Below are 26,142 nucleotides of genomic sequence, written 5' to 3' on the forward strand. Positions count from 1 at the left end.
GAAGAAAGTGAGTTCATCTCCTTGAAGGCTAGGAGGTTGTTTGCAGGAGTGTTGTCCCTGGCAGGGACTCCCACTCACCTGAGAGGCGGCTCTTGGGTTTCGTCTTACCACCACCCTGCTTGGGGCTTTCCGAGTTGCCCTTGGAGTCCTCCGGGCCACATGGGTCTTGGGCCTCCTCTGTTCCAGGCATCTGAAAGGCAAAGAGTGTAGGGCTGATGGGAGGGGCTCGCACTGTGGAGGCTTCTGCTGGCCCTCCCAGCTGGCATGTCAAGGCTGAGCGGTGGCACTGGCAGTACAGGGGTCACATCATGCAGCCGTGTCCTGGGATCTAAGGCCAGCCCTGTGGATAACCTGCACAGAGCAGCCTCAGGTTGGCAAGCCCCTCCCTGGCCACCTCTTGCCAGACAGAGCAGCACAGAGCCAGGGTGGGGCTGGGAACAAAGGCTCCCTGGGCCATCTCCCTCTCATTCTACCTAGGAGGACATTGATTGGCCAAGGCCCCCAAGGTGACACAGCAGTCTGCCTCAAAGCCACAGCTAGAGGCCAGGTCTCTTGGCGTGGCAGGAGGTGGCAGAGTTTTTCCCTGTAACTTCAACTGTGGCAAATACTGAGCCAGAAATTTAAATCCAATTCCGAGTTCTATGGTCAAACATCACATTTTGTAGCAAGTCATCACATCCTATAGTCCGCTAGCTGCTGGGTGTGCTACAGTCCTTGATATCGACTCAGTTCCTCCTAGTATTCAGTATGGCTCAGGCTACCAGGCAACAGGTGCACATCTGTAAGCTAGACGTCCATGTTGTTGGCTCCTTGAAGGCAGTGCATAAAGACAGATTTTTGAAGAGCCAAACATATTGAAAAACAGTATTAACCAGGAAGGAGACTGGGGTGGCAGGTAGTACTTCTCAAAATGTTCAGGGGAGCCACACACCAAAAGGTTGTTCTATTTAAAATTTTCCTTGCCTTTCCTTTAACAATCTGGACAGCAAGTCTCTTATTAAAGTAAGCTAAATCCTGCTAAGACACATATACATGCTTTAAAGAGACACAGAAGACATCGTTGGACATTACCAGTCAGCAGAAAGTCATGAAATACAATGCAGACAAAAAACAACTCTTGAATTTTCACAAAAAACATATGCTATGTGTCAAATTCAGCATATAAAATGTATAAATAATTCCCCTAAGAAACTTCACCTTTAACATGATTATTTATGCTTAAATTCTACATAAAATAATACTTGGAACATTTCCTCTGCCTCCTCATCTTCAACCATCTTTCTAGAAGGAAGAATTAAGCAGTTTGAAAATAAGGACATGTAGGCAAAGTTGAGGCAGGGCACTGGGAAAAGAAATTAATCCTGACCGAAAGAACAGCAACAAAGTTTGGTGCATTCATCCTACAGTGTCAGGGACAGGCAGGTGTCTAGGTTTAAGTAATGAAGAAAAGGTGAGACTGGAATTCTGAGGACTGCCAGGACACTTTGGAGGGGTGCCTGCCTTCCCAGTGTGTGATTGAGCCTTGCCAGGTGCAGGGTGTGAGCCAACTGAAGGTATGCACATAGCAAGCGTCACAGCGAAGGCTCAGGACTGCTCCTTTGCTCAGCTAAAAACTTTCTGCAAAGAATTGGCCCCTGATCATCAACCGTGATCCCTGGAGACCAAGCTACATTGCTGCATCCCACCCAATCCAGGCTATCAATCCACACAGTAAGGGACTCCCCGGCTTGCAGGTCAGTCATAGCTTCTCATGGAGCCTGCGTCAAAGGGGCTTTTACTCTGCAGCGGCACAGTTCAAGCCAGCAGAACGCCTGTCCCAGAGGCTAAGGGCGAGTGAAGGGAAATGCTCCAGCTGTTGGCTCTGAACTACATCCATACCACTCGTTACCCTTCATCGCCCAGGTTTTCACTGAGTGCCTGAGGCGGCAAGTGGCCTGTCCTGGGCACCTAGCAGACCCAGCTGCGTCTGGATTCCTCAGCTGCCTGCGCTTCCAGGATGAGCCCCTCTGTCTGGAGAGGCTGTGTAAGTATCCAGTTCATTCACCTCCATCTCTTCATTTTTACAGCAAACATGGCCAAAGGCAAATAATATTTCCATTTCAGAGATGAAATAAAACCAAGCCCATTAAGTCATCTTCCTTTGTTGATCACACATATCCACAAGACAAACCAGATAGGTGCAGCCTGAATCTATGGGGACTAGGACAAATCATGCATGCATATAGTGAGAGTACAGTGAGTACAGCGAGTGGTGGTCACCTAGCCAACATGTGCCTCTGCTTGGTCAGACCGGAAGTCCTTAGGATGCCAACAAAAATGCGGTACGCTTTCTTAGTTTTGCTAATCTAGAGAAGCAAGAGCATCACAGTCTAAAAGGATGGATTTCTCCTTAGTTCCATGACGGACCAAAGAATGGAATGTGATTTAGTTCCCAAGATACAAATTATGCCAGGAAGAGGTCTCCTGACAAGACAGTGTAGGTCACTGCCTTGTGTCAGGAGCTAGACTACTAGGAATGGGCCTGGAGCTATCTCCTAGCATGGCACAAGACTCACTGTGGAGCCCAAGGCAGGAATGAAACCTTATTTTAGAACACCTAAAGTCCTGGCATAGGTGGTTTAGTACTTTTGTACAGTTATAATGGGCTATCACACACTGGGGAATTCTGTAAGAAATTCTTCACGTTCTAGAGGTTGGGAGGTACGAGATCACAGTGCCAGCAGTTGGTGAGGGCCTTTGTGTCAGAGGGTGACAGCAGGCTAAGAGGAAGAGAGCAGGAGGAGGCGAAGTGTGCTTTTCCGACTCCTAAGAGAACTAGCCTGTTGCTAAGATGATGCTGATCCGTTCAGAAGGGCAGAGCTCTTGTGACTCGATCTCACAGCAGCCCCCACTTCCCCACACTGCTACACCAGGGGCAGAGCTGCCAACACATGAACTTTGCGGGACACATTCAAGCCATAGTATTACGGGTTACGGATCTAACCAGACCATTTCTTGTAACAGGAAGCTGGTTTGTCATCCTTTAGGTGGCTTATCAGCCACATGATGCAGGCCACTCAGTCACATTTGCCCCAAACGAGGTCAGAAATAGCAACAAAGTGCACCCAGGATTACAGTGAGCCTCTCCTTACTCTTGGGACTGAAGAACCTGGATGTTTTCTGCCTTTTGTGATTCTGCCTTAATGGCTTGGCTGGGGGCTGTGTGAACTCCAGACCTGATGGTTTACCTGACACCCGGCAGGACATGTAGGCAGACCACTCCTCAAGAAGGAGGTACCAAGTGTTTGATAAGATTCACCGCCCTATAGCTCATCGATTTGTACTTTTTGAAAGTTGCTTGCTTCAAACCCACCAATAGAAGCCTGCTAAATCATGACTGTATAATTAATAGCCTGAAATGTATAAGAACTGGGGGGCACAGGCTCTCTCTCTCTCTCGCTGGGAGACCTAGGCTAACCTGAATAAACCACCTTTATGCCTTAGCTCCGACTTCAGACTTGATGATTATCTGGGGATTTCAAAATCCGGCACAACAGGACCACTTCCTGAACATTTCCAAACTCTAAGTCCCTTTGTTCTGTTTTCTTCCCTGATGCACAGAGCTAATGAAGCTGCAAATCTCCTTTCAGTTGTTCTAAAATGAATTTACAGAAAGTTCTGGAAGGTCTTCAGTTTGGTGAAACAGTTGATATAATTTATTATTCATGAGCAGTTTTTAAGCCATGTGTTAGGAAACAATTCTGTTACAGGAATCCAACATAATTTGCCGATGTCCAGATCAGAACCTCCTTGCCTGCATCACTCCACATCTGTAATCTTGGAAATTCTCCCCCAGAGAAGGGGCAGCTCTCAATTTTAGTTCTGTAATGAGGAAGCAGGCAGAGTGGTTAAGAACTCAGCTGCCTGGGCACATACCTTTACTGTATCATTTCATTAGTTATTTAGGCTCACACGTCAACTACTTTGAGTTTGTGTCTTCATCTGAAAAAATGGACTTAAGAATGACATGATAGGGGCTGGCGCCATGGCAAAGAGGGTTTCGTGTCTACCTGCAGCAATTGCATCACACACAGGTGCCGATTCACACTGTGGCCATTCCTCTATCTTGGCTGCTGTAATCCTGCTCCTGCTTCCTGTTTTTGGCCTCAGAAGGCAGCAAAGGATGGCTCAAGTCCTTGGGGGTCCTGTACCCACATGGGAGACCGGGAGGAAGCTCCTGGTTTCATATTGGCTCAGCTCTGGCCACTGCAGCCACTTGGGGAGTGAATGAGTGGATGGAAGATTCCCGTCTCTCCTCATCTCTGCAACTTCCTTTCAAATAAAAATTAAAAGAAAAAATTTTGAAGGTATCTGATTTCCAGAAATCTGTTCTTGAAATCACACTTATATCTAATGGGGATGTATTTTCATTAACTATTTTCTTTCTATTACATGGTCAGAGGACAGTAAGAGTCTCAGACTGATTCTACAACATATTATGTATTACACACACACACACACACACACACACACACACACACACACAATCTCTCCCATCTGCCAATTCACTCCCCAGATGACAACATAGTTCAGTTAGGCTGAAGTCAGGAGAGTTTCAGGCTCCTATGTGAGTGTCAAGGACCCAAGAAGTTGAGCTATCACCTGCTACCTCCTAGGGTACACGCTAGCAGCAAGCTGGAATTGAGAATGGAGCTGGAAGCTGAACTGAGAAACTCTGATATGGTTATTAGGGCATACTAAGACATAGTCTCTGTACTAAATGCCAGCCCAAAGGGTCTTAAAAATAGCATGGGGCTGGTATGGTGGTATAGCACGCTACGTTTCCTGAGATGCCAGCATCCCCTACAGGGTGCCAGTTTCAGTCCTGGCTTCTGATGCAGCTCCCTTCTTATGGCCTGGGAAAACAGTGGAGAATGGCACAGGCTTGGGCCTCTACACTCATGTGGGAGAGTTAAAAGCAGCTTCTGGCTCCCAGCCTTGGACCAGCTCAGCTCTAAACCTAGCAGACATTTGGAGAGTGAACCAGCAGATTAAGATCTCTGTCCTTCCATTTAACTGACTTTCAAGTAAAAGTAACTCTTAAAAAATGAGATCCAAGATGATGGAATGGGGTGAAGATATGTCAAATTGGGCAGAGAAGAACTGGCAGGGGAGAGACAGGCCACAATGCTGGGTGACAGCTGTGGGCAGGTCAGTGGCAGAGAAATTGCTGGGGACATGAGGACACTGGGAAGCAGTGGGGACGGCAGTGGCCAGATTTCGTACCAGTGACTGGAGCTGCACGGGAGACAGGTAAAAAAAGGGAAACCACCGGAGAGGTGGGAGGCTATTCAGGTGATAGAATCCCAAGTTTGGCGATCCTTTGTTCAAACAGCAGCTGAGACAAAGCAGCAAAGCCTCTATTAACAGGCACAGGAGCAGAGTGGAGAGTTCATCCCAATCTTCCTTACCCTATAGGCGGCATTTTGGGCAGATCCTATATCGAGACTGTTAAGTGCACGAACAAACAACCATCTGGGTACCCACTATGCTCAGAGAGAATTCACATCTGGCTTCCCAAGGGACTTCTGCATAATCTGATACCACAAATGCATTTTGCTGGTCCCACTAGGAAAACTACCACTGACTTAACATCTTTTATGTTCTGTCCAAAAATAGGTCCAGGTTGCCTCCTGACCTAGCTTCTAGCAGGTTCTGGCAAGAACATTTGTTTTTTCCATTGAACTAGTCTAGACTGGAGAACAAGAGGAAACCAGACACTGAATGGGAACAGAGAAGATTGTCAACAGAGCTGAGAATGAGAAAATCCACTAATCCATATTGCAATGGTCAAGGGTAAAAGGAGATATACTGTGTCTCACCCTCAAAGACCCAAAACAGTAAAATCAGAGATGAAAAGGGCAATAACAATGGATACCATGGACATACAAAGAATCATTAGGAATTACTACACACAATACTAATACATGCCAATAAGTTGGAAGATGTAGAAATAGATGTCTAGACACACAATTTAGCAAGACAGAATCACAAGGACACTGAAGACTTAAACAGACCAATAATCGGAGACTGAGTCAGTAATAAATACACTTCAACAAAAGTCCAGGACAAGATGGCTTTACTGCAGAATTCTACCAAATTTTGGAAGAATAACTACTTCTAATCCTTCACAAACTATTAAAACAATATGGGCGGCAATGCTCCAAAATTCCTTCTGTTAGGTCAACATCACTGTAATTCTTAACTCAGAAGATACAAAGAAATAAACAGACCAATATACCTGATGAATATAAATGCAAAAATCCTCAACAAAATATTAGCCAATAGAACCCAACAACATATCACAAATATTATCCTCCTAGACCAGATGTGGTTTCTATGTATGCAGAGATAGTTCCACACATGCAAACCAATAAATGTGATACACAACAAACTGAACAAGAACTACATGATTATCTTAATAGATGCAGAGAAAGCATTGGTTAAAATTCAACATCCCTTCATGTTAAAAACTTCAAGCAAATAGGGCAGAGAAAGCTCATTTCTCAGCATAGTCAAGGCAATATATGCAAAATCCAGTGTCAGCATCTAACCGAATGGGGAAAAGCGGGAGGCATTTCTACTAAGATCTGAAACCAGACAAGGATGCCCACTTTCACTGCAGCTATTCAACACAGTACTGAAATTTACTAGGGGAGAAAAAGAAATCAAAGGAATATAAATTGGAAAGAGGAAGGCAAACTATCCTTCACAGATGACATCATTCTCTACAGTGGACTCAAAAGACTCAACTAAGACTATTGGAACTCATTAGAGAGTTTGGCAAGGTCATAGGACACAAAATCAATGCACATAAATCAATGGTCTTAGTATTCACAAACAACTTCATGGCTAAGAGCTTGCAATATCAGTCCCATCCACAATAGTGGCAAAAACTCTCAAAAACCTGGGAATAAACCTAACCCAGGACATAAAGGATCTCTACAATGAAAACTATAAAACATTAAAGAAACAGAAGACATCAAATCGTGCCAAAAAATTTGCATGCTCTTGGACTGGTATAATCAATATCAAAATGTTCATACTGCCAAAAGTAATCTTTTGGCAAAAAGCAGATTGAATGTGATTCTAACCAAAATTCCAATTATATTCTTCTCAGAGCTGGAAAAAATGCTAAAATTCATATAACAATGCAAAAGACTTGAATAGCTAAAGCAAACTTAAGCAATACAGCTGGAGGTAACACCACACCAGACTTCAAGATGTATTACGAGGTGGTGGCAATCAAAATAGCCTGGTTCTGGCATAAAAACAGACTTGAAAAAAAATTGATGAAATAGAATAGGCACCCCAGAAGTGAAGCCACACATCTATATTCAACTAATTTTTGACAAAGGAACCAAAAAACCAACACAGGGAGAAAAGATAGTTTCTAACAAATGGTGGTGGGAAAATTGGATATATATTGGAACAAGTAAGAAACAAGACCTCTACCTTTCACTTTATACAGAAATCAACCCTAAATGAATTAAGGACTGAAACCCATGAACTGACATAATCAAATTACTAGAGGAAAATATATCAAGAGCACTCTGGATGACACAGGCATAAGCAACGACTTCTTAGAAAAGATCCAAAACGTACAGACAACTGAAGCAAAAATAAATGGGACAATAGCTGTGCCTGTAGTACAAGGAAAATGATCGGTGAACAACCAACAGAAGCGGAGAAAATATTCACAAATCACACAACAGAGAACTAGTACCCAGGATTAGCAAAACAACCCAGTTAAGAAATGGTTAAAACATATGAGCAAATATCTTCCAAAAAATAAAATTCCAAAAGCTAATGGGCACATGAAAAAGACGCTCAGCATCCCCAGCTATTAGGGAAATGTAAGAAGCACAATGAAATTCCACCTAACTCTGGTAAGAAGGACCTGCATACAGAAATCAACAATGTTGGTGAGAATATGGAGGGAAAAGATACCCTAAGTGCAATGTGGCGAGTGTAGACTGGCAGGCACTGTAACAGTACCTGAAACCAATCTGCATCTGAACCAGCCATCCTGCTCCTGTAAATAGATACATAGTAACACCTGCATGAGAGCAACCTGCAACCCTGTATTTACAGCAGCACAATTCATAATGGCCAAGACACGGGAATGGACAACATCGTGGTATATCTACTCCATGAACTACTACTCAGCCATAAAGAAAAGTGAAATCTTGCCATTTGCAACAAAATGGTCTCAACTGGAAACCATAACACTTAGTAAAATAAGCCAGTCCCCAAAAGCTAAATATCATATTCTGAGACAGTCAGTATGCCAGGAACACAAACATGAGCTGTACAGAGAAACTAGTGCACTGGGAAGTAAAGCTACCACGCAGGACGAGCCTCTGCTCCTGAACAAGAGCAGCACTCCCAGAGAAGCTTACAAATACACCTTTACAGCATGATACCAGGTTTTCACCTTTGTCTATACTTACTATGTCAAAATACATTTAAATGCCAGAAAGTTAAACTTGTAATCTGTAGTAAGGGATTATATTGATAACGGATAAATGGGGGAGGGAGGAGAGCAAGAGGAAGCAGCCTCTATACCTATTAAGCTATATCATGGGGAAAAAATTAAAAATAAAAAAAGACATAATTCCACAATGGCCAAGAGAACAGAAGACAACAGCAACAAACTCCAGAAGCTAGTAAGCAAACACATGGTACTGGACCAAACTGGAAAAAACTTGAGAAGACAGACTCCTCTAGGGGGACTGGACAGAGCCGCAAGGAGATTGCATGTGCTCAGGGAACTCTCTGGAAGCACGGGCGCTGCCAACAGAGGCTCTCAGGGAGTAGGCCCAAGGCTAAGACCCCATCCCAAGACCTTACTTATCAAAGACAATACACAGAACTGTAAAACAAAACAAAACGAAAGTAGAGAAGCTAGACCACAGTGTCCTAGTTACTGGCAGAAGATGTGACATTCCTGGGTCAGTCACCTGACTGTCTTGCTTCCCCTGAATCTAGTTTGGTGTTTCATTTCTGCATGCTTTCCCCTGCCCAATAAGTCCTGTGCTGGGATGCCAAGTGGAGTAAGGTACTGGGATGGGGCTGGTGTGGTACAGTGAGATACACCGCTGCCTGTGACATTAGTGCCTGTTTGAATCCCCACAGCTCCACTTCTAATCCAGCTCTGTGCTAACACACCTGGGAAAGCAGCAGGGGATGGTCTGAGTGCATGGGCCCCTGCCACCCACATGGAAGACCCGGATGGAGCTCTAGGCTCCTAGCTTCAGCAGCTGTTGTGGCCACTTGGAGAATGAAACAGCAGATGGAAGATCTCTCTGGCTCTGGCTCTCCCTTCTGCTCTGTAATTACACCTTTCAAATACTTCAACACATCTTAAATATCATACAAGAGCGCCAATGTTAGGTCTCAGAGGCTAACCCCTCTGCTTGCATGCTCTGTGATCCCATATGGGCATCAGGTGATGTCCTGGGTACTCCCGGCTCCATGTTTATGACCCAAGAAAGCAGTAGAAGATGGTCCAAAGCCTTGGGACCCTGCACCATGCATAGACCTGGAAGAGGCTCCTGGCTTTGGATTGGCTCAGCTCTGGCCATTGCAGCCAATTAGGGAGTGAATCAGTGGATGGACGCTCTTTCTTCAACACCTTCCCTTCTCTGTAAATCTGCCTTCCCAAATAAAATAAAGTAAAATAAAATAAATCTTAAAAAAATACAGGGTCCCAAGGACAAAATTTTGTCTGGGGCAACTTCATAGGGGATGGTGGTTAGTTCATTTTCTAAGAGTATGAGCTCAACATCTGCACAGTGTCATGAGCCCATCTCCTTTGTTCAACTGCTTGTCACTAAAGAGATTCAACTTTGGAGCTGAAGAAATTGTATTTGTTGCTATAGCAAACAGCTCAGGCTGCAGCTGCTGAAAAGCACAGTCTCTCTCCAGCACCCAGGATCAAGAACCCCACTAGCTGAGATGGAATAAAATAAGAAATTCGAGAGGTTAAAAAAGGCACATAAGTGGCTCTCTTAGCTCAAAAAGTCAATAAATATTTTTAAGGATAGATGCTAATCAGTTTAGGTTTTCACATGCATGTGTTGTAAATTGTAAGGGATTGAAATTTGTGGCCTATTTCAGTATCATTGTAGTATCACAGAACATCTGAAAGGCTACACTGGACAATGTGGCTACTAGTCACCCGGATGAGAAGCACCAGAGGAATTGAGTCTCCGATTCTGGCAACTGGTGGTCTCCTGGGATGATGCGGACCATCATTATTCAGGAGACAGGTCCAGGCTACAAAGCAGTGCTTAGAAACGGCCTGTAACTCTTCACAGAGCAGTTTTCAGTTGTGACTCGTCCCTCATTTAACTCCTGAGCATCTCTTGTTTACAACATGAAGATCTCAGCTTCTGTTTCCACTGAAGCTTGCCTATCTAGTCTCAAGGTATACTACAGCAGGACTGAAACTCAGTTTATACCATGCTTTTATGGTTTCTAGGACTTGGGAAAAAAGCAAACCCTGTAGATGGGACAGAAGACATTCAAGCTCCAAACCCCCCAGAGGCCTTGCTGGCTGCTCCCTCAGGCATCAGCATTCTCTGGGCAGTAGAGTATGGCAATTTCCCTTTCACGCTTCCGTCACACTAAGATCATTTTAAGGCTGCCAATGGAAGCTCACTTTCCAACTATCTGGAGCAGATGTTTGAGTGACCAAAAGAGAACCAGATGGCCAAAGAGGCCTGAGCTGGGCACAGCCATGAATAACCATTAAGAAAAAGGAATTGAAACAACGTATCAGAACCAAGAAGCCAGCCTACAAATTGCACACAGAATTAAAACATGAATCCATTGCTTTACCCAAGACCCAGTACTCTTGGACAAAGACAGTAATTCTAAACCCAAGAGAAAAAACATTGACAAGGGAGAGTAAAACTCACAACCCTCAGCATGCACTGGTACACACATAGCAAGTGTGTGCACATCAGGGAAGGCCAGACGCAGCTGGCTGAAGAGTTGCCACGGACCTTCACCGAGATGGCGATGCTATGACCCAGAACGAAATAACGCAGTCCTCCTACATGGAAGCATATCTTATGCCTCTAGGTTAACATAGCTGATGGCTCCTCACAAGACTTAATTATACAGAAGAGGGCAATATGAAAACATGGCAGGGGCCGATGCCATGGTGTAGTAGGCTAAACCTCCACCTGTGGCACTGGCACCCCATATGGGCACTGGTTCAAGTTCCAGCTGCTACACTTCTGACCCAGCTCTGCTTATGGCTTGGGAAAGCAGCAGAAGGTAGTTCAAACCCTTGGTCCCCTGCATCCACGTAGGAGAACTGGAGGAAGCTCCCAGCTTTAGACCAGCTCTGCTCCAGCTGCTGCGGCCATTTGGGGAGTGAACTAGCAGATGGAAGATCTCTGTATTCTTTTCTCTGAAACTTTAAAAAATAAATATATGGCAGTAAGAGTGATTCACTCTGGAATGTAGTAAGCGCTGTAAGAGGAGGAAAGGCTGCCCTGTCCATGGAAGGAGCTGCCTATCTGGCTGAGCTCGTCAGCTCACCCTGTGACTTGGCTGTGGTTACTGCAGGGCCGTGTGTCAAGCTTCTGTGGTTGCACCCAATATTAGTGGTAAGAGTGTGAGACATTCACCCTGGGAGTTGGAGGGGAAGGGTGTGTGACACACAGGCCCCTTCTCCCAGCTCCAGACAGTTGCACAAGCAACTGTTACTCTGTTTCCAGGGCAAGTCAATCTGAATATCCAAGTAAGAGCCTCACCAATGCATTTTTGCAAACATGTATCCATTTAGGAATAGGAAACCCAGTGTAAGTATTCAATAAGAACAGGACAGAACTGGCCTTAGAGAAAGAGGACACAGAGCCTGGAGTTGTTAGCAAAGTCTCCTGGAGCAATGAGGGGCTGGAACTGGAATGCTATTTCAAGAGAAGGAAAGAACTGGAGGGGAGAAGCACGGTTTTCCTGCAAGTATCATTTATCAAGTGAGCCTAATCGGTACTGAGTAAAAAGCTTAGCAAACAGAAACAAGCAAACAGCAAGTACAAAGCCAGGCAAACAAGCAGTCTCCCCATGGGGTGGGGTGTGGAGAATTCTAATCATCCTTAATAGCTCAATTTCTTTGTCACATTTCTGCTCTGGATTCCACTGAGGCAACTTTTGACCTCTTACATGCTGTTATGTTCTGATATCCCACCCTCTCTGCTAAGGGGCGACCATGGATGGGAGAGGAGAGAAAAACGAAAGTCAAAAGTTCTTCCCATGCTCATTAAGTCCTTAACTGGAGCAGGGGGGATGCGGGGGTCCTGTATGCTCCTAGCCTGTGGGGTCACTTTCCCAACTCATCTAGGCACCGTCACAGGTAATTCTGTCTTCTGCCTACCGACCAGTCCAGGTGCTCCTGTTTCTGAGTTGGACTACCTCAGCATCAGCTGCTGGTCTCAGAAGCCGCATGTGTCACAAGCAATTCTCTTCTTATGACAGGTCCAGCAAAGTTTTGCCAAAAACTCATCCCAAGATACAGTCACAAAGGAATCATGGTCTCCCGTTTGCCTCCTGCATTTACTACCGTCATGTGCTCGCTGGCTGAACGCATCTTTATGTCACTGTTGTACACTACCTTCATGCACATCTTCCTAAATGTCTAGATTTAAGAGTGTGGACCACACATCTCCCAAGGACTGGTACGAAAATAGGAGTGACAATCCTATTTGCATAATAAGGGGAAGTGCTTCAAAATTTTTAATGATTTCAAAGAGCTACATAGAGACATAAAGAGAATACCCCATCCTCTGGTTTATTTCCCAGATGGTGACAGTTATGGCTGGGTCAGACTGACGCCAGAACCAGGAGCTTCTTCTAGGTCTCCCCTACATGGGTATGCAGGGGCCCAAGCACCAGGGGCCCAAGCACTAGGGTCATCCTCTGCTGTTTTCTCAGGCCACTAGCAGGGAGTTAGACGAGAAGTGGAAGAGCCAGGATGCAAACTGGCACCCATAGGGGCTGCTGGTGGGGGCTTTACGGGCTTTGTCACAACACTGGCCCCTAGGGGGCAGTGTTGAAAGGATACTGAAAATGCAGGTGTCATGACAGGAAGTGACAAACATCATGTTACTTCAGGACTTCTACCCAATTACTTTCCTTATTACCGTAAGGGTCAAGAAACTTTCCATATTTTCTAGTGGGCCATATTTTATAGTCACTAAAATTTGAAGGGATTTTTTAAATCTGAAAGACAACACAGTTGACTGTAGGCAAAGGGGATTTCTTCAGGTTGTATTTCCTAATGCTCCTTTGCAGACTGGGAAGCCATCGGGTGCATTCAATAGAGTCATAAATTCTGGAGTAACATCTACACGCAGCATGAATCACAATCCAGACTGAGACAGGATCTATACAAATTCTAGGCTTTTCCTCACACACACCCAGGGACCATCTGGCACCCCCACTCCTCGCCCGGATCCGCCCACTCCACTGTGTGGCCCATTACGCCACGACGCTCCCAGTGGAATACAATATTTGCTTTTCAATGCCAGTGACATAAGTTCCTTACTTCCTTAAGAACCAACAAGCTGGAGGAAAACGTTGCGCAGAGACGGAGCGAGTCGCAACAGGCCCCTGACAGTTTGCCACAGGAGTGAGTCTAGCTCAGACGTCAGCAGTTTTCTGGGCAACTTGTGCTGGCCACGTAATTATTCTTATCTTCTGTTATCCCTCACCTATTTAAGTTAATCACTCCATCTCCCTAACTAGAAAACCAAACCAAACGAAACCCACCCCCGAACTTCAACATCTTGTTTGCTTAGCAGTAATTGCAGGCTTCTCATTCTCGTCTTGCTCTGGAAACTCCACAAGACTGTTTCAAGAATTTACAGAAAGATGGAATTAAGAGGTCTTGCAGGCACAGATGTGTAGCCCAGGAGCTGGGATCTCACAGTCCCTGGGTTCAATTCCTGCCTCCAACTTCTCATCCTAGCTTCCTGGGAGGCAGTGGTGGTGGCTCAAGCGGTTGGGCCCCTAACACCCATTTGCTTCTCAAACAATTTAAAGGATATACTATATATGTTCCGCTAGACTGCACCAAGTTTCACGCAACTTCTGAGAGGGGCTGGTGCCACCTGAAGGGTTGATTACAAAACAGTGAAGGGAACTAAGACCTTCCTGGTGGAGCAGAACAGGCCTGGGGGCAGGTTGGGGGTAGGGGAGAAGGAGAGGTGGTGGTTTGAGTCTAGCACAGTAGGGAAAACATGCACTACCTGGGGAGGCGGGGCGGGGGGGAAATCAGCACAGCTTGCTACTGACCTAGCACAGGCCCTGCGTTCACAGCTCCCACCTGTATACCAGGGTCTGGCTTCTAGAAAGCCCGAGAACAGGACGCATCTGTGGGAGCATGGGGCACCTGTGCTTCCAGAAACTCCAGGGCCTCAGCTACCTGGGCCCAGGCTGCTCCAAGAAGGGAGGCAGCGTGTGTCCTAAAAACTCCTATCTGTACAAAGTCAGGTCTCTGGCTGTATCCAACTAGCCTTTCCAGGAGACTCGGACCCTTCCGTGTTTTAAAACCTGGGAGAGCATCAGAGTCTATGTTGGAGCATCTAAAAACAGACTCCTAGGCTATGCAGCCCGGCGCAGAGCCGCTGGCAGCTGAGCCACGCCCTCTGGCTGAGCGTTAGAGGGAGGAACCACCGGGTACATTCCTGCACCTGCCCACGCAGCCACGCCCCTGCACGGTGGTGAACTGCCTGGCTCTGGGGTTTTCCTGCAGCTGCCTTGAGCCGCAGCAGGACTCTTCCAGGCGGAACAAGCTGGTGAGGAGCAGGAGCGTGCCTTGTGGATTTCTAGCCTATAAAATGCGGGTCTGGAGCGGCTAATCCCTGGGCTTCCGCTGATCAAAACCCACAGCCTCAGCACTCGCATTTCGGGCCCTTTCTGGCCAGTTGCTACTTTTCCAACTCCCTTTGGGATATTTAATCCTTTCTTACTGCTGCTGATTTCATAAAACTCATGTCTCAAACTCCCTCTCTAGCTGCCTGTAGGTTTCTAACCTTATCAAACAAATCAAAAGAACAAATCTACTTGTGAATGAGGAACCACCATGAAAACCACATTTTCAGGGAAGGGAAGCAGTCTCTAATGCTATCTATACCTGACAAAACTTGGCCATCGCTGACATTCTGACCCCGGCTAGAAACTTCCAAAAGACAGAAGAGGGACATTCCAGTTTGGGAACACAGTGCCATAACCATTTGGAATTCATGAGATGCAGAGGCCATTGGGGAAAGCGAGTGCAGAACAACCGCCTGCCTGGCTGTCCAGCGGTCTGTCATCCACCCATCTCCTACCTGCAGACACCTGCAGCGTCAGCTGCACGTGCCTGGAATGCGCGTAAGCAAACTTTACCTGCTTCTCGCCCCCCACACCGTCCCTCAAGTAACTGCATGATTACGACCCACACGAAGAGCCACAGAGGATAACATGGGCCATACAGCAAGGTGGGGAGCCAGTCAGGTAGCAGAAGCACATTTAAGACTTCCAGGAAGCCCAGGGGGCAAGGCAAGGATCTCTATGCCCAGCAGCTCAGGCCACTGCTACCGCATCCTCCCCCAACCCCGCACTCCTGCCCTTACACAGCTTTTAGAAGAGCCCTGGGCGCCCTTCTAGAGTCAGCGCCAATGCAGTGACCCTTGCGTTACGAATGTCACCGTGCAGACCGTCTTCCCGGCAGACACTGTCTTCCTGCCTATGTTCTAATCACAGGTGGGAGCCCTGAGTTAGCTGGCTGTTCTCTGCATTAGACTCCAAGCACAATGCCAGACCCCCCGCAAGAGAGGTTTCCCACCTGGAGCAACTTGAACCAACCCACAAAGACCCGCGCAGGCTGCCGCGAGAGTCATCCACGCAGACACCAACAAGCAGAGTGGACATGCATCATGTTACTCAGTCCAACTCACACAAAGGGGGGTCTCCCCTTCACTCGACAGAATTAGCCTCCACCACACCAACAAGCAATGCTCCCCCAACCATCAAGCAATGTAAGCTCAGGACAGACTTACAGCGTCCTTGGGCCCAGCTCTTCTTTCCTTGAGATGAGGTCCTCGATTCCTTTAAACAGCCTGCTCACCGCAAAGTCCTCCCAGATTTCCCTCAACTCACAATTCTGAGCGGCTCAGACTCCTGGGAAGGTGAAGGAAGCCGGATACAGCTCCCTGATGGATGTGCCCCCTCGAGCTCTTCCCAGTTGCTCAGACAATCGCCGCCTTGGCACAGACAGAGCCGACTTCCATTTGCGGGGGTTTTGCAGTTTGGTTAAGACTATGAAAAGCAAGCTGAGCTCCACAATCACTCAAGAGCCACCACTCACTTTTCACGCCTCACTCCACCGGCCTCTTCCTCCCCATTTGTTCCACCAAGAGGCCCTCTGTCTCCAGGCCAGAACATGGGTCTGCTTCTCTCCTGAAAAATCTTGCTCTTTTTAAGGGAACTTTAATTGTCTGCACTTGAGAAAAGACACGTGCCTTTTTTTTCCCTTTTTTGAGAGCCACACGTGTTGCTCCTTTTACTGGCTAGCAGGCTCCGAGACTGGACTCAAACCTTTAGCCCAAACCCAGATCACCTGGAAGGCCAATCACCAACAGGCTGCCAGATGCTCCCCCAGATACTCCCAACTCAACAGGTCTGGGTGGGACTAAGCTTCTGGTCTCTAAGCAGTGACACTCATGATGCTGATCCAGGGCCTACACTTCGAGAACCACCACACTACAGATGGCTTTATGATCGAGACCTATGTGCCAAATATGCATTATTTATAGGTACTACATTAACTACAGGTAGCTCAAAGAGATACACCTGACACGCAAAGCCTAAACAAGGAGCCGAGCAGCCCACAGCAAGAGGAAGCAGTGCCACTCTGGCCTGGACTGGCAGCAAGGTTTCATGCTGATCTTGGAGAGGCAGGTGGCACTTACCCAACCACAGAGGGCGACTGTGTGACCCCTCAGAACAATGCCAGCGCGACATGGGTCTCCCAGGCCTCGTGCTTGCTGCACAGTGCAGCGATCGCTCGCAGCTAGCCACGGGGCCAAGTGCAGCTGCTCTTCCTTCTGCTCCCAGAAGCCTGCACTGTCCCCAGAGCGCTGTCCCCCTAACTGCTGCAGTCAGCAGGGACCAGAGCCCCCAGAAGAGCAGACAGAGAAAGGCTCAGGGAGGGCATGTGTTGGGGACAAGGAATGTAAAATACAAGAGTCAGGGGCACAGGAATCCAGGCTTATGACTCCAAGACACAACAGAACCAAGGAAGCTTGAAGGGAGGGATTCAAAGTGGCACCCCAAAGACACGTGATTCTGGGGAGATGTGTCCTTCCTTTCAACCCCCTCCTGCATTTCAGCTACTGTGCTGTGTCCTGGAGCTTAAAGAATTGTGGTCCTTATTCTTAAAATGGTTGGGGCTAATATGGGAGACAGAGGTAAATGACAAAGCAAGATGATGTGTTCTAGGATAGAAATACACACGGTGCTGTGCGAAGTGTATAGCACAGATAGCTAACTCTGGAAGGAGGCAGGCAAAGGGTCTTACGTGTTAAAAAAGATGGGAGGGACAGCAGGTGTAAGGCATCGAGCAGGGCACAGCTTCAGAACATGTGAGGGAAGGTGGTGTTCCCAGTGCTGGCAGGTGTGTGTGCAGGACTGCTGGGGGGCACTCAGATGGAGCATCTCTTACCTGAAATGATTGGGACTAGAAGTGCTCCAGATTTAGGTGTTTTTAAAATTTTGGGACCTTTGCTTAATCATAGTGAGGTATTGGGAGGATGGGACCCACGTCTGAAGAGCAGATTTGTTTATATTTCTACTACACATGATAGTTTTGTGCATGAGACAGTGTTTTCATGGTATGGAATTTTCCACTCGTGATGTTATGTCAGAAAAAGTTCTGGATTTGAGGGCATTTCAGATTCGGGGTTTTGGATTAGGGATATTCCATCTGCAAGCGAAGAGGCAGGCAGCATGCCAGGTTGGGCTGACAGGAAATAGGATTTTCAACTTCCGGGCAATGTGAGAGTTATTGAATCATCTTCAGCAGTTGTGTGACAAGGCAGATTCTCATCTAATACGTTGTCAACACAGAGCAGAGAGGGGACTCCAGGGAGAACAGCCCACCCAGTGGGCCAGGGCCGCAGGTAGTATGGAGCGGGGTACCCAGACACTTTTCTAGGTAAAACTGACAGTCTGGAATCTTGATGGGGTGGGCAGTGGAGAGCGAGCCCCCTCATGGAAGCCACGCCCCAAAAACATTGATGGCAGTTAAGAAAATGACTGGAGTGTCCCCTTCTGTCCCCACTTTCTCTTTCCTCTATTCCCCTAACTTGGCATTCACCATATGGTTTTATTCTGAGCTTGGAGGGTGCTTTCTCGAAAGGAAAATCCCCTTGCTGTTCATTGGAGCCATGACAAAGAAATCAGAAGGGCGCTCATAGCAAGATGCACAGCTATTTGTACTACATTCGCTCAGCCTCTGCCCCTGAGTGCATGGCGACACACAGGTGCGAGAACGGCCCATGCTGGAATGGAAATTGGCAGTGGGTTTAATTGCTGTTGTCTGCAAAATCGAAGGCTTTGTAACTTAGTTGATTAAAATAATGCCCGGTTCTTTCACTTAAGAGGTTCTTTGGTTTTAAAGAAAATTATAAACCAGTTCTGGATTATGAAGATACAAGCTAGCATTTTTCTTTCCCCCAGCAGTTTAGCAGCTTCCTAAGGCATGGCAGACAGGCCCTGGTAGATGGGGAGGCCTGGATAATACCTTGTACTGGCTGCCCACACTTCCTGCCCCTGTGGGGCCCTGTCTCAGGCCTGGATCTCCTGGGCTGGAACCAAAGTCCAGAGAATGGGTAAGAAAATGATGGGGTCGGGGCAGGCAATGTGGCACAGTGCATTAATCCACAGCACGCCAAACTGGAGTACTGGCTGGAGGTCCGGCTACTCTGCTTCTGATTCAATTCCCTGCTAATGCACCTGGGAAGGCAGTGGATAAGGTTCAAGTGCTGGTGTCCCTGCCATCCACGTGGGAGACCCAGAAGTTAGATCCAGGCTCCTGGCTTTGCCCTAACCCAGCTCTAGCGGCTGTAGGCATTTGGGGAGTGAACCAACGGATGGAGGATTTTTCTGTCCCTCTCTCTGTCATTGTGCTTTTCAAATAAATATACCTTAAAAAGAAGAAAATGATGGGAGAGGAAGGGCAGGTGATGGAAACAGGCAGGAAAGTCTCGACAAGTGTTCTGTGAGGTAGGGAGAAGGAAGAACTGTGAGGTAGGGGGGCTGCTCTGTTTCCTGCAGTGACTGTGGCGGATTTAGGGTTTTGCATAGAAGAACTGTGGAAAACACGAGAGACGTCCACAAATACAGCACTGACAACCTGCATGAGAGGAATTCAAAAAGCTGAAGCAAAAAAGGAAATTAAAAGACAAGTTTATTTTGCTGCAAAAAAATTTGAAATCCATGCATTTATTCAGAGCGTGCAGTTCCACAGCTTTCTGAAGATCCTGCGCAGTAAAACAACTGCAATCCGAAAACTTCATTTAGAGTACTGACTACAATCTAAATGATAAAACTTTCTAAGTTATAATTTAAAATATGTAACATATAGCATGTAATAATTACTATATGGCGTGGGTCACTCATTAGACCAGTGTTGAACATAAAAAAAAATTCTAGGCAAAAAATTCCTTGGAATATTTTTGGTCAGAGAACATAACTTAGAAAAACTGATGGGCAGAGAGATCTCCTATCTGCTGGTTCTTTCTCCCCAAATGGCTACAACAACCAGGGCTGGGTCAGACTGAAGCCAGGAGCCAGGAACTCCATCTGGTCTCCCATGTGGGAGACAGGGGCCTAAGCTCTCGGGCCATGCTCCACTGCTTTTCCAGGTGCATCAGCAGGGAGCAGGCTCAGAAATGGAGCAGGGTCTTGAACTAGCAACCTCCTGGAAAGCCCTGGGCTGGCTGAGCTGCCCTGGGGTCACCACTGTCGAGTCAGGGTCCTGTTTGAAGAGCATGCAAGCACAGCACAGTGGAGGCCAGTCAGGATGCTAAGGCTTATTGCAGGGGCTGACCCCCTAGGCTGGGGGAGGGGCTGTCTGTTTGCTGTCAGCCAGGGGGAGGAACCAAGGAAAACTCAGGAAGGATCAACCCAGGGAGATTTTGCTGTCATTTTCCATTACTTTCTGGCTGCATCACCGAGTGTAAGTACTCCATGAACGCGTCCCTGCTGTTTACTTTTCCAGGGACTTAGTTACCCACTGCTCCACACGAGATGTGCTGCCTAAATTCCAGGGCTCCCCTGAGAACCCAAGCCAGTCACCCAACTCCCTCCGCTCATGGAGTTTGCAGCTGCAAGGAAGACACAACCCTATTCCAGTACAATAGACATGAAACCTAGGATGTTTATGATGCAGAACAGGGCTCCCTCAGATGTAACACCTGTGTGCTGTCCGCGACCTACACACTGCAGCCAATGGTTCTCGATCTCCAGGGATCCAAAGGAAAGGGAGAAAGTGACATTTTCCTCCTTAAAGTATTAGAGTATATTGAGGCATACAGAATGAGACACTTTTTATTTTTCATTTTTTAGGTCTTACTCTAAGTAAAAAATAATTTTTGAAGGCTTACCCATCCTGCCTAGGTCTGCTCCCAGCGGGAAGCAGCAGGTTCCAAATGGCAGAAAGAGGTTGGCTTCTCTGCGGCTGGCTGGATAGCAAAGGCCAGCAAGAGTGGACACTAAAAAGGACTCATCTTTCAGACCTGCCACGCAACACGAGACCCTGGGCAGCACTGCAGGCCGGTGCCAGGCCAGCCCAGCTCTGTGTGCACCAGGCAGTACGAGAGGTAGGGCAGGCTGGGTGAGGAAGAGCTGTGATTCCAGCTGAGGGTTCTGGTGTGATGCTGATGAGAAGACACACTCTACCAAGGCTGCCCGAATGGAGTTGTGTTATCTTAAACATTCCCATCTGCAACCACAAATCTGCCAGTCTAGCTTGACTCACGGTTGTTTTCAAACATTCAGTCAACAGGAACACAATCTTTGTACGTACTACAAGACACCCTAGAAATGATTTACATCCTGAATGCACACCTAGTTGCTCTCTTATTTTGTTTACATTTTCAATTTTTAAAAAAGATTATTAAATTTTTATCTCTATTTCTTTGAGGGGTATTACACACAGAGAGGGAAAGACAACGAGAGATCTTTTATTTGCGGATTTACTCCCTAAATGGCCACATTGGCCAGGGCTATGCCAGGAGAAAGCCAGGAGCCTGGAGCCTCTCCAGGTCTCCCACATGAATGCATGAACATGCACACTCAGGCCGTATTCTGTTGCTGTCCCAGAATTGGGGCAGCCAGGTCTTGAACTGGTACCCATACTGGATGCCAACATTGCAGGTATTGCTTAAGCCACTATGCCGCAATGCCAGACCTTCCCTCCCTTCCTCCTCCTCTCCTCTCCTTTCCTTTTCCCCTTACATTTGAAAAAGCATTACTCTTATAGGTTTTCTGGAAGATTCTGAGAAAAACACATAAACCCCGCTGTGGTCGTGCGTCATCCTGGTCTCCATCGTACTCTTCATGCATCTAGCCTCTAATCCTGGCACCTGTATCTTCAGACATTCCGACAGACAGGTTGGGAAACCAGAGACACACACTTACTCCTGCCTGAATGGAAGATGATCTGGCTCCTTCATCCTCTTCCCCATCAGGTTCCTGCTCTTCATTGTCAGTCCAAGAAGACACGTCCTCTACCGAGCTGGTTAGATCAGGCAGGCTCTTGGATGTCAGCCTGAGGAGCTCCTCTGCAGAGTTCTCCTGGGGGGACACAAGGAGCAGCCCACAGGTTATCCTCAGGGAATGCATGGGTCCTCAGATGGACCTGGTAAGAGTCAAGCGATGAGCTCCCAACCCAAAGGCCCCATGGAACATGTGTTCTACCATTGCAAGGTTGCCTCAAAGTGAGACCATCCAACCCCACTAAAATCTTGGCTAGGAACCACACTTTCAAGTGGGCAGCATGGGAAATGCCCAGCCATTTCCTAATTGGTTGAGAGACCACCAATGGGGAAGGTCTCCCTGAAGGTTTCCACCCAGATAAGGAGGAGTGATGAAGTGCTTAAAATCTCAGGACCTTTTCTAAAACCCTGGGGTTTCTCCCTTTCTTCTTTCAAGAGGCAACCCATCTCCCAGATCCTTCTTGGGAGGTGTGTTCCCCTTCCTTCTTCTTTTCCCATTCACCTGTTCACATATAAAACATCTCTATCTGCAATCTGCTCCAGGCTTTTTATTTCCAGACTAAGCTAAGGAAAGAACCCATTGAGCTTTGGCGGTAGCACAAGGTTAGGGGTGTGGAGCCAAGTTAGACAAAAACCATTTTCCTCCCCGAAGAGGTCAGTGTTCTGCAGACACTCTAACGTCTGCCAAAATCACCTTGGCTTCCATGCCCTTCTGGCTCCTCCTGGCCTCACCACCTGTCTCACAGGCAGCTCCCTATGCTGGGTTCACCCTCCATTCACGGCCAAGGCTTGGATGGGCAAGACCTGAGCATCCGTTCCTTTGGGAAGCCTTCCTGGGTCCTCGGACAGGGCTTTACATTCACCTTTCCATTCTTCTCTGATGTTCGTGACCGTGCTTGTTCCCCTGCAGCGGGTGAGGTCAGTCTCCCCAGGTTGCCTTGGAATCCTTCCAGCCTAACACTGTTTCTACTCGTAGCTGCATCTCCAAGCCTAGCAACCATCCACGTATGTATTATTTCCTCCTCCCTGGCCCCACTGCATGCTCATCTCACTAGTATATGCTTATAAGGAAGAGATTAGATTGTTTATTTGATTAAAATGCCAACCTGATGATGATTATTCAAGGAAAGCAGCCCTAAATGACTGTGACAGGTCAGCAAGACCCAGATTTCATTCTGATTGGATTCTAAAGGAAGCTTTATCAGCATAGTCCATCTTCCCTGTGGAGATATGGCCCGAGCAGATTGTGATGCCAATGAGACTTTTTTTTTTAAAGATTTATTATTTATTTTTATTGGAAAGGTAGATTTACAGAGAGAAGGACAGAGAGATCTTCCATCTGAGGGTTCACTCCCAAAGTGGCTACAATGGCCATTACTAAGCCAATCAGGAGCCAGGAGCTTCTTCTGGGTCTCACACGTGGGTGCAGGGTCCCAAGATTTTGGGTCATTCTCCACTGTTTTCCCAAGCTACAAGCAGGGAGCTGGATGGTAAGTGGAGCAACCAGGACATGAACCAGCACCCCATATGAGATGCTACACTTTGGAGGTGAAGGATTCGCCAGTTAAGCCAATGCTCTGGTCCTGCCAATGCGATCTTGAAAGCCTTGTGACAATTCCAGCTGCAAATGAAGAGTACACAGGAGCTGAGAGTTCGCCCAGACAAGGCCACAGCTCAAGGGCCGGCATCCAGGGAGGGCTGGCTGCACAGCTGCTCAGCTACCCCAAAGCCAGTCAAACTACCACTATGTTCCCTCTTCATTCCTCACACCAGCTATTTCCACAAGGACGTGTGCAGAAAGTCTGAACCATCATGTTGCTTGAGTAGTGGCAGGAAAAAGGAAAACGCCTGCTAAGTATATGAACTTTACAAGCTCTTGGTGAGTTGGCATCCCAGGACAAGGATGTTGTTACTATTCTGATGTTGGCTTCCCCTTCAAGGTTCCTGAGGATAATTCACTTTAGGTGAGTGATGGTGCCTACAGAGCTGTCAGTCCACATCCACATGAGAGGAAGAGGAGTTAAGAAATAAAAAAGTGAAGGCCATTGTCTTCTGTGGGTTTCACCCCTGAGTCAGGTTCCTGATGCCAGCTTCCTGCCAGTGCAGAACCCGGGGGGCAGTGGTGATGGCGCAGGTAGCTGGCTCTCTGCCACCCACACAAGAGACCTCAGTGAGATTCTTGGCTTCAGCTTTGTACAGTCTGACCCAGATCTGGGTTTGTGGGTAATTGGGGAATGAGTGAGGGGATACTCCCTCTCTTTCTCTGCTTTTAAAATAAGCAATTATTCTTACAATGCATATAGAAAATTGAATTCTAGGGTATATCTATTTTGGTACAAAGTATTTTGAAGCTCATGCATAGTTTTGTCATCACACCTATTTTTAATGATCTTTCTAAAGTTCCCTTGTGGTGCTTCCAGTAAAATGCAAACTAACTTGGATACTCTGAGTTCATTCATTCTGCAAGAACCTCCTTGGCTCCTCCTACCAACCAACAACACCAACCTTTTCTGGTTCATTCCCATATGGTTGCAGCAGCCAGGTGTGGGCTATGCTGAAGCCAGGGGACAGGATCTCTACCCTGGTCTCCTAAATGAGTGGCAGGGGCCCAAGTACTTGGACTGTGTTCCATCTGCCTTCTCAGGTGCTTTTCCAGGCTGTGGAAGCAGAGCAGCTGGGACTCAAACCAACACTCTGATATTGGACAACATTGTTGAAGTGGCAGCCTAGTCAGGTAAGTCCTAAGACTTTGATTTTAAATTTTTTAAAAACTTGTTTTTATTTAATTGAAAGGCAGAGGTAGAGAGTAGTAGGAGATAGAGACAGAAACACACACACCAGAGAAAGAGAGAGAGAGAGAGAGAGAGAGAGAGAGAGAGAGACAGAGACAGAGAGACAGAGAGACAGAGAGACAGGTAGGCAGGGGAGAGAGAGAAAGTCATGTTTTATTTTCTGGGTCACTTGCCCAAAGCCTGAAACATACAGGAGTTGACTCGGCTAAGCCAAAGCTAGGAGCCCAGAATTTAATCTGAGTCTCCCACATGGGTGCTAAGTACTGGGGCCATCAACTATTGCCTTTCAGGACGTGTACTAGGAGGAAGCTGGTTGGGGGAATAGCGATGGATCTTGAATTGAGGCACTCTAACATGGAATGCGGCATCCCAAGAGGCATTTAACTGTTATATCAAATACCGCCCCAATCATTTGGGTTTTAATTCCTCTCCTTGTAATTACATGCAATGGCTAACCATCTTCTCATGCACTTTAAGTCATCTCTGGCATGCTTATAATACCTAACACAATGTAAATTCTATGTAACAGGGAATAATGACAAGAAACGTTGGTGCCTGTTTAGTACAGATGCAATTTCCCCCCAGATACTGTCAATATACAGTTGCATGAATCTACAGAGGCAGAACCTGTGGCTGTGGAGATCCAGCTGTACTCCTCAAACCGGCAATATGCCTTGTACCGTAAGAGGGAAAATACATGAAAGCCTACTGATGCTGAGTTTGAAAGCAGCAACAGGAATAAAGAATTCCCAGACTGGCAAGAGTAGGATGCTTGGAAGAACTCATGTGGTGCGGTTCTCCACCAACTCTCCCTCCTACCTCCCAAAATTGAGAGGAGCCCCCGAGGGGTTTCACTTCCCTCACTCTTCATGAACAGAAGAGGAGACAGATCACAAAGAGGTCAGAGTCTCCCTTTCTCATTGCAGTTCTGCACTTTCACCCTGGCGAGGTCAGAGCAGTGCCAACACTGGGGACCAACATGGACGCTGTCTGCAGGTGGGAGTAACATGCCCTAGCCCTGGGCCTCCACACTTTGAGAAGAGAGAGCGCCAGAAAGAAGAGGTGATGGCAAGACTGGACTGACATTGGGCTGCCCACCCAGAGCCCAGGTACTACATTGTGGTCCCTGAAAGATGGTGGTGAGTGTGGGAGCCCTGGCTCACTGCCTCATCTCTAAAACCAGGAGGAACAGATGGGGGTAGGGCATCACAGGGTGCGTGGGCAGGCAGGAGTTACAGCATAGATGGGCCAGCTTTTTGTTACTTGAACCAAATGCCTGGGAGGAACTTATTAGGATGAAGAGGGTTCCCGTGAGCTTATAGTTGGAGGGTCACAGTTCAGGCCGTGGCAGTCCCCTTGGCTGCCATCTGGGCAAGGCTGGCAGAGGAGGTGTGTATGAGTAAACAGATGACATGCTCATCCAGCAAAGAGATACACAGGGAACAAGCTCCTCTTCACCCCCTCTGTTGCCTCTCCTTGTGATGCCATCATGATGGGTCTCGGGCTCCACCCTGGCAACTGAATGCTAGCCA

At 47.2% G+C, this 26,142-nt stretch overlaps 1 protein-coding gene across 1 annotated transcript in view; it reads right to left on the reverse strand.

Moving 5' to 3' along the window:
- PDZD2 (PDZ domain containing 2) overlaps positions 1-26,142 on the reverse strand; it is a 329,172-nt gene that overhangs the window by 51,692 nt on the left and 251,338 nt on the right. Inside the window, exons 6-7 of the mRNA XM_058680001.1 lie at positions 21,742-21,897; positions 79-190 (exon numbers count right to left, since the gene is read on the reverse strand). Of these exons, the coding sequence (XP_058535984.1) occupies positions 79-190; positions 21,742-21,897 (268 nt within the window). The remainder of the gene's footprint in view (positions 1-78; positions 191-21,741; positions 21,898-26,142) is intronic.

Source organism: Ochotona princeps, chromosome 23, assembly GCF_030435755.1.
Source record: "Ochotona princeps isolate mOchPri1 chromosome 23, mOchPri1.hap1, whole genome shotgun sequence".
NCBI classification, from domain to species: Eukaryota; Metazoa; Chordata; class Mammalia; order Lagomorpha; family Ochotonidae; genus Ochotona; species Ochotona princeps.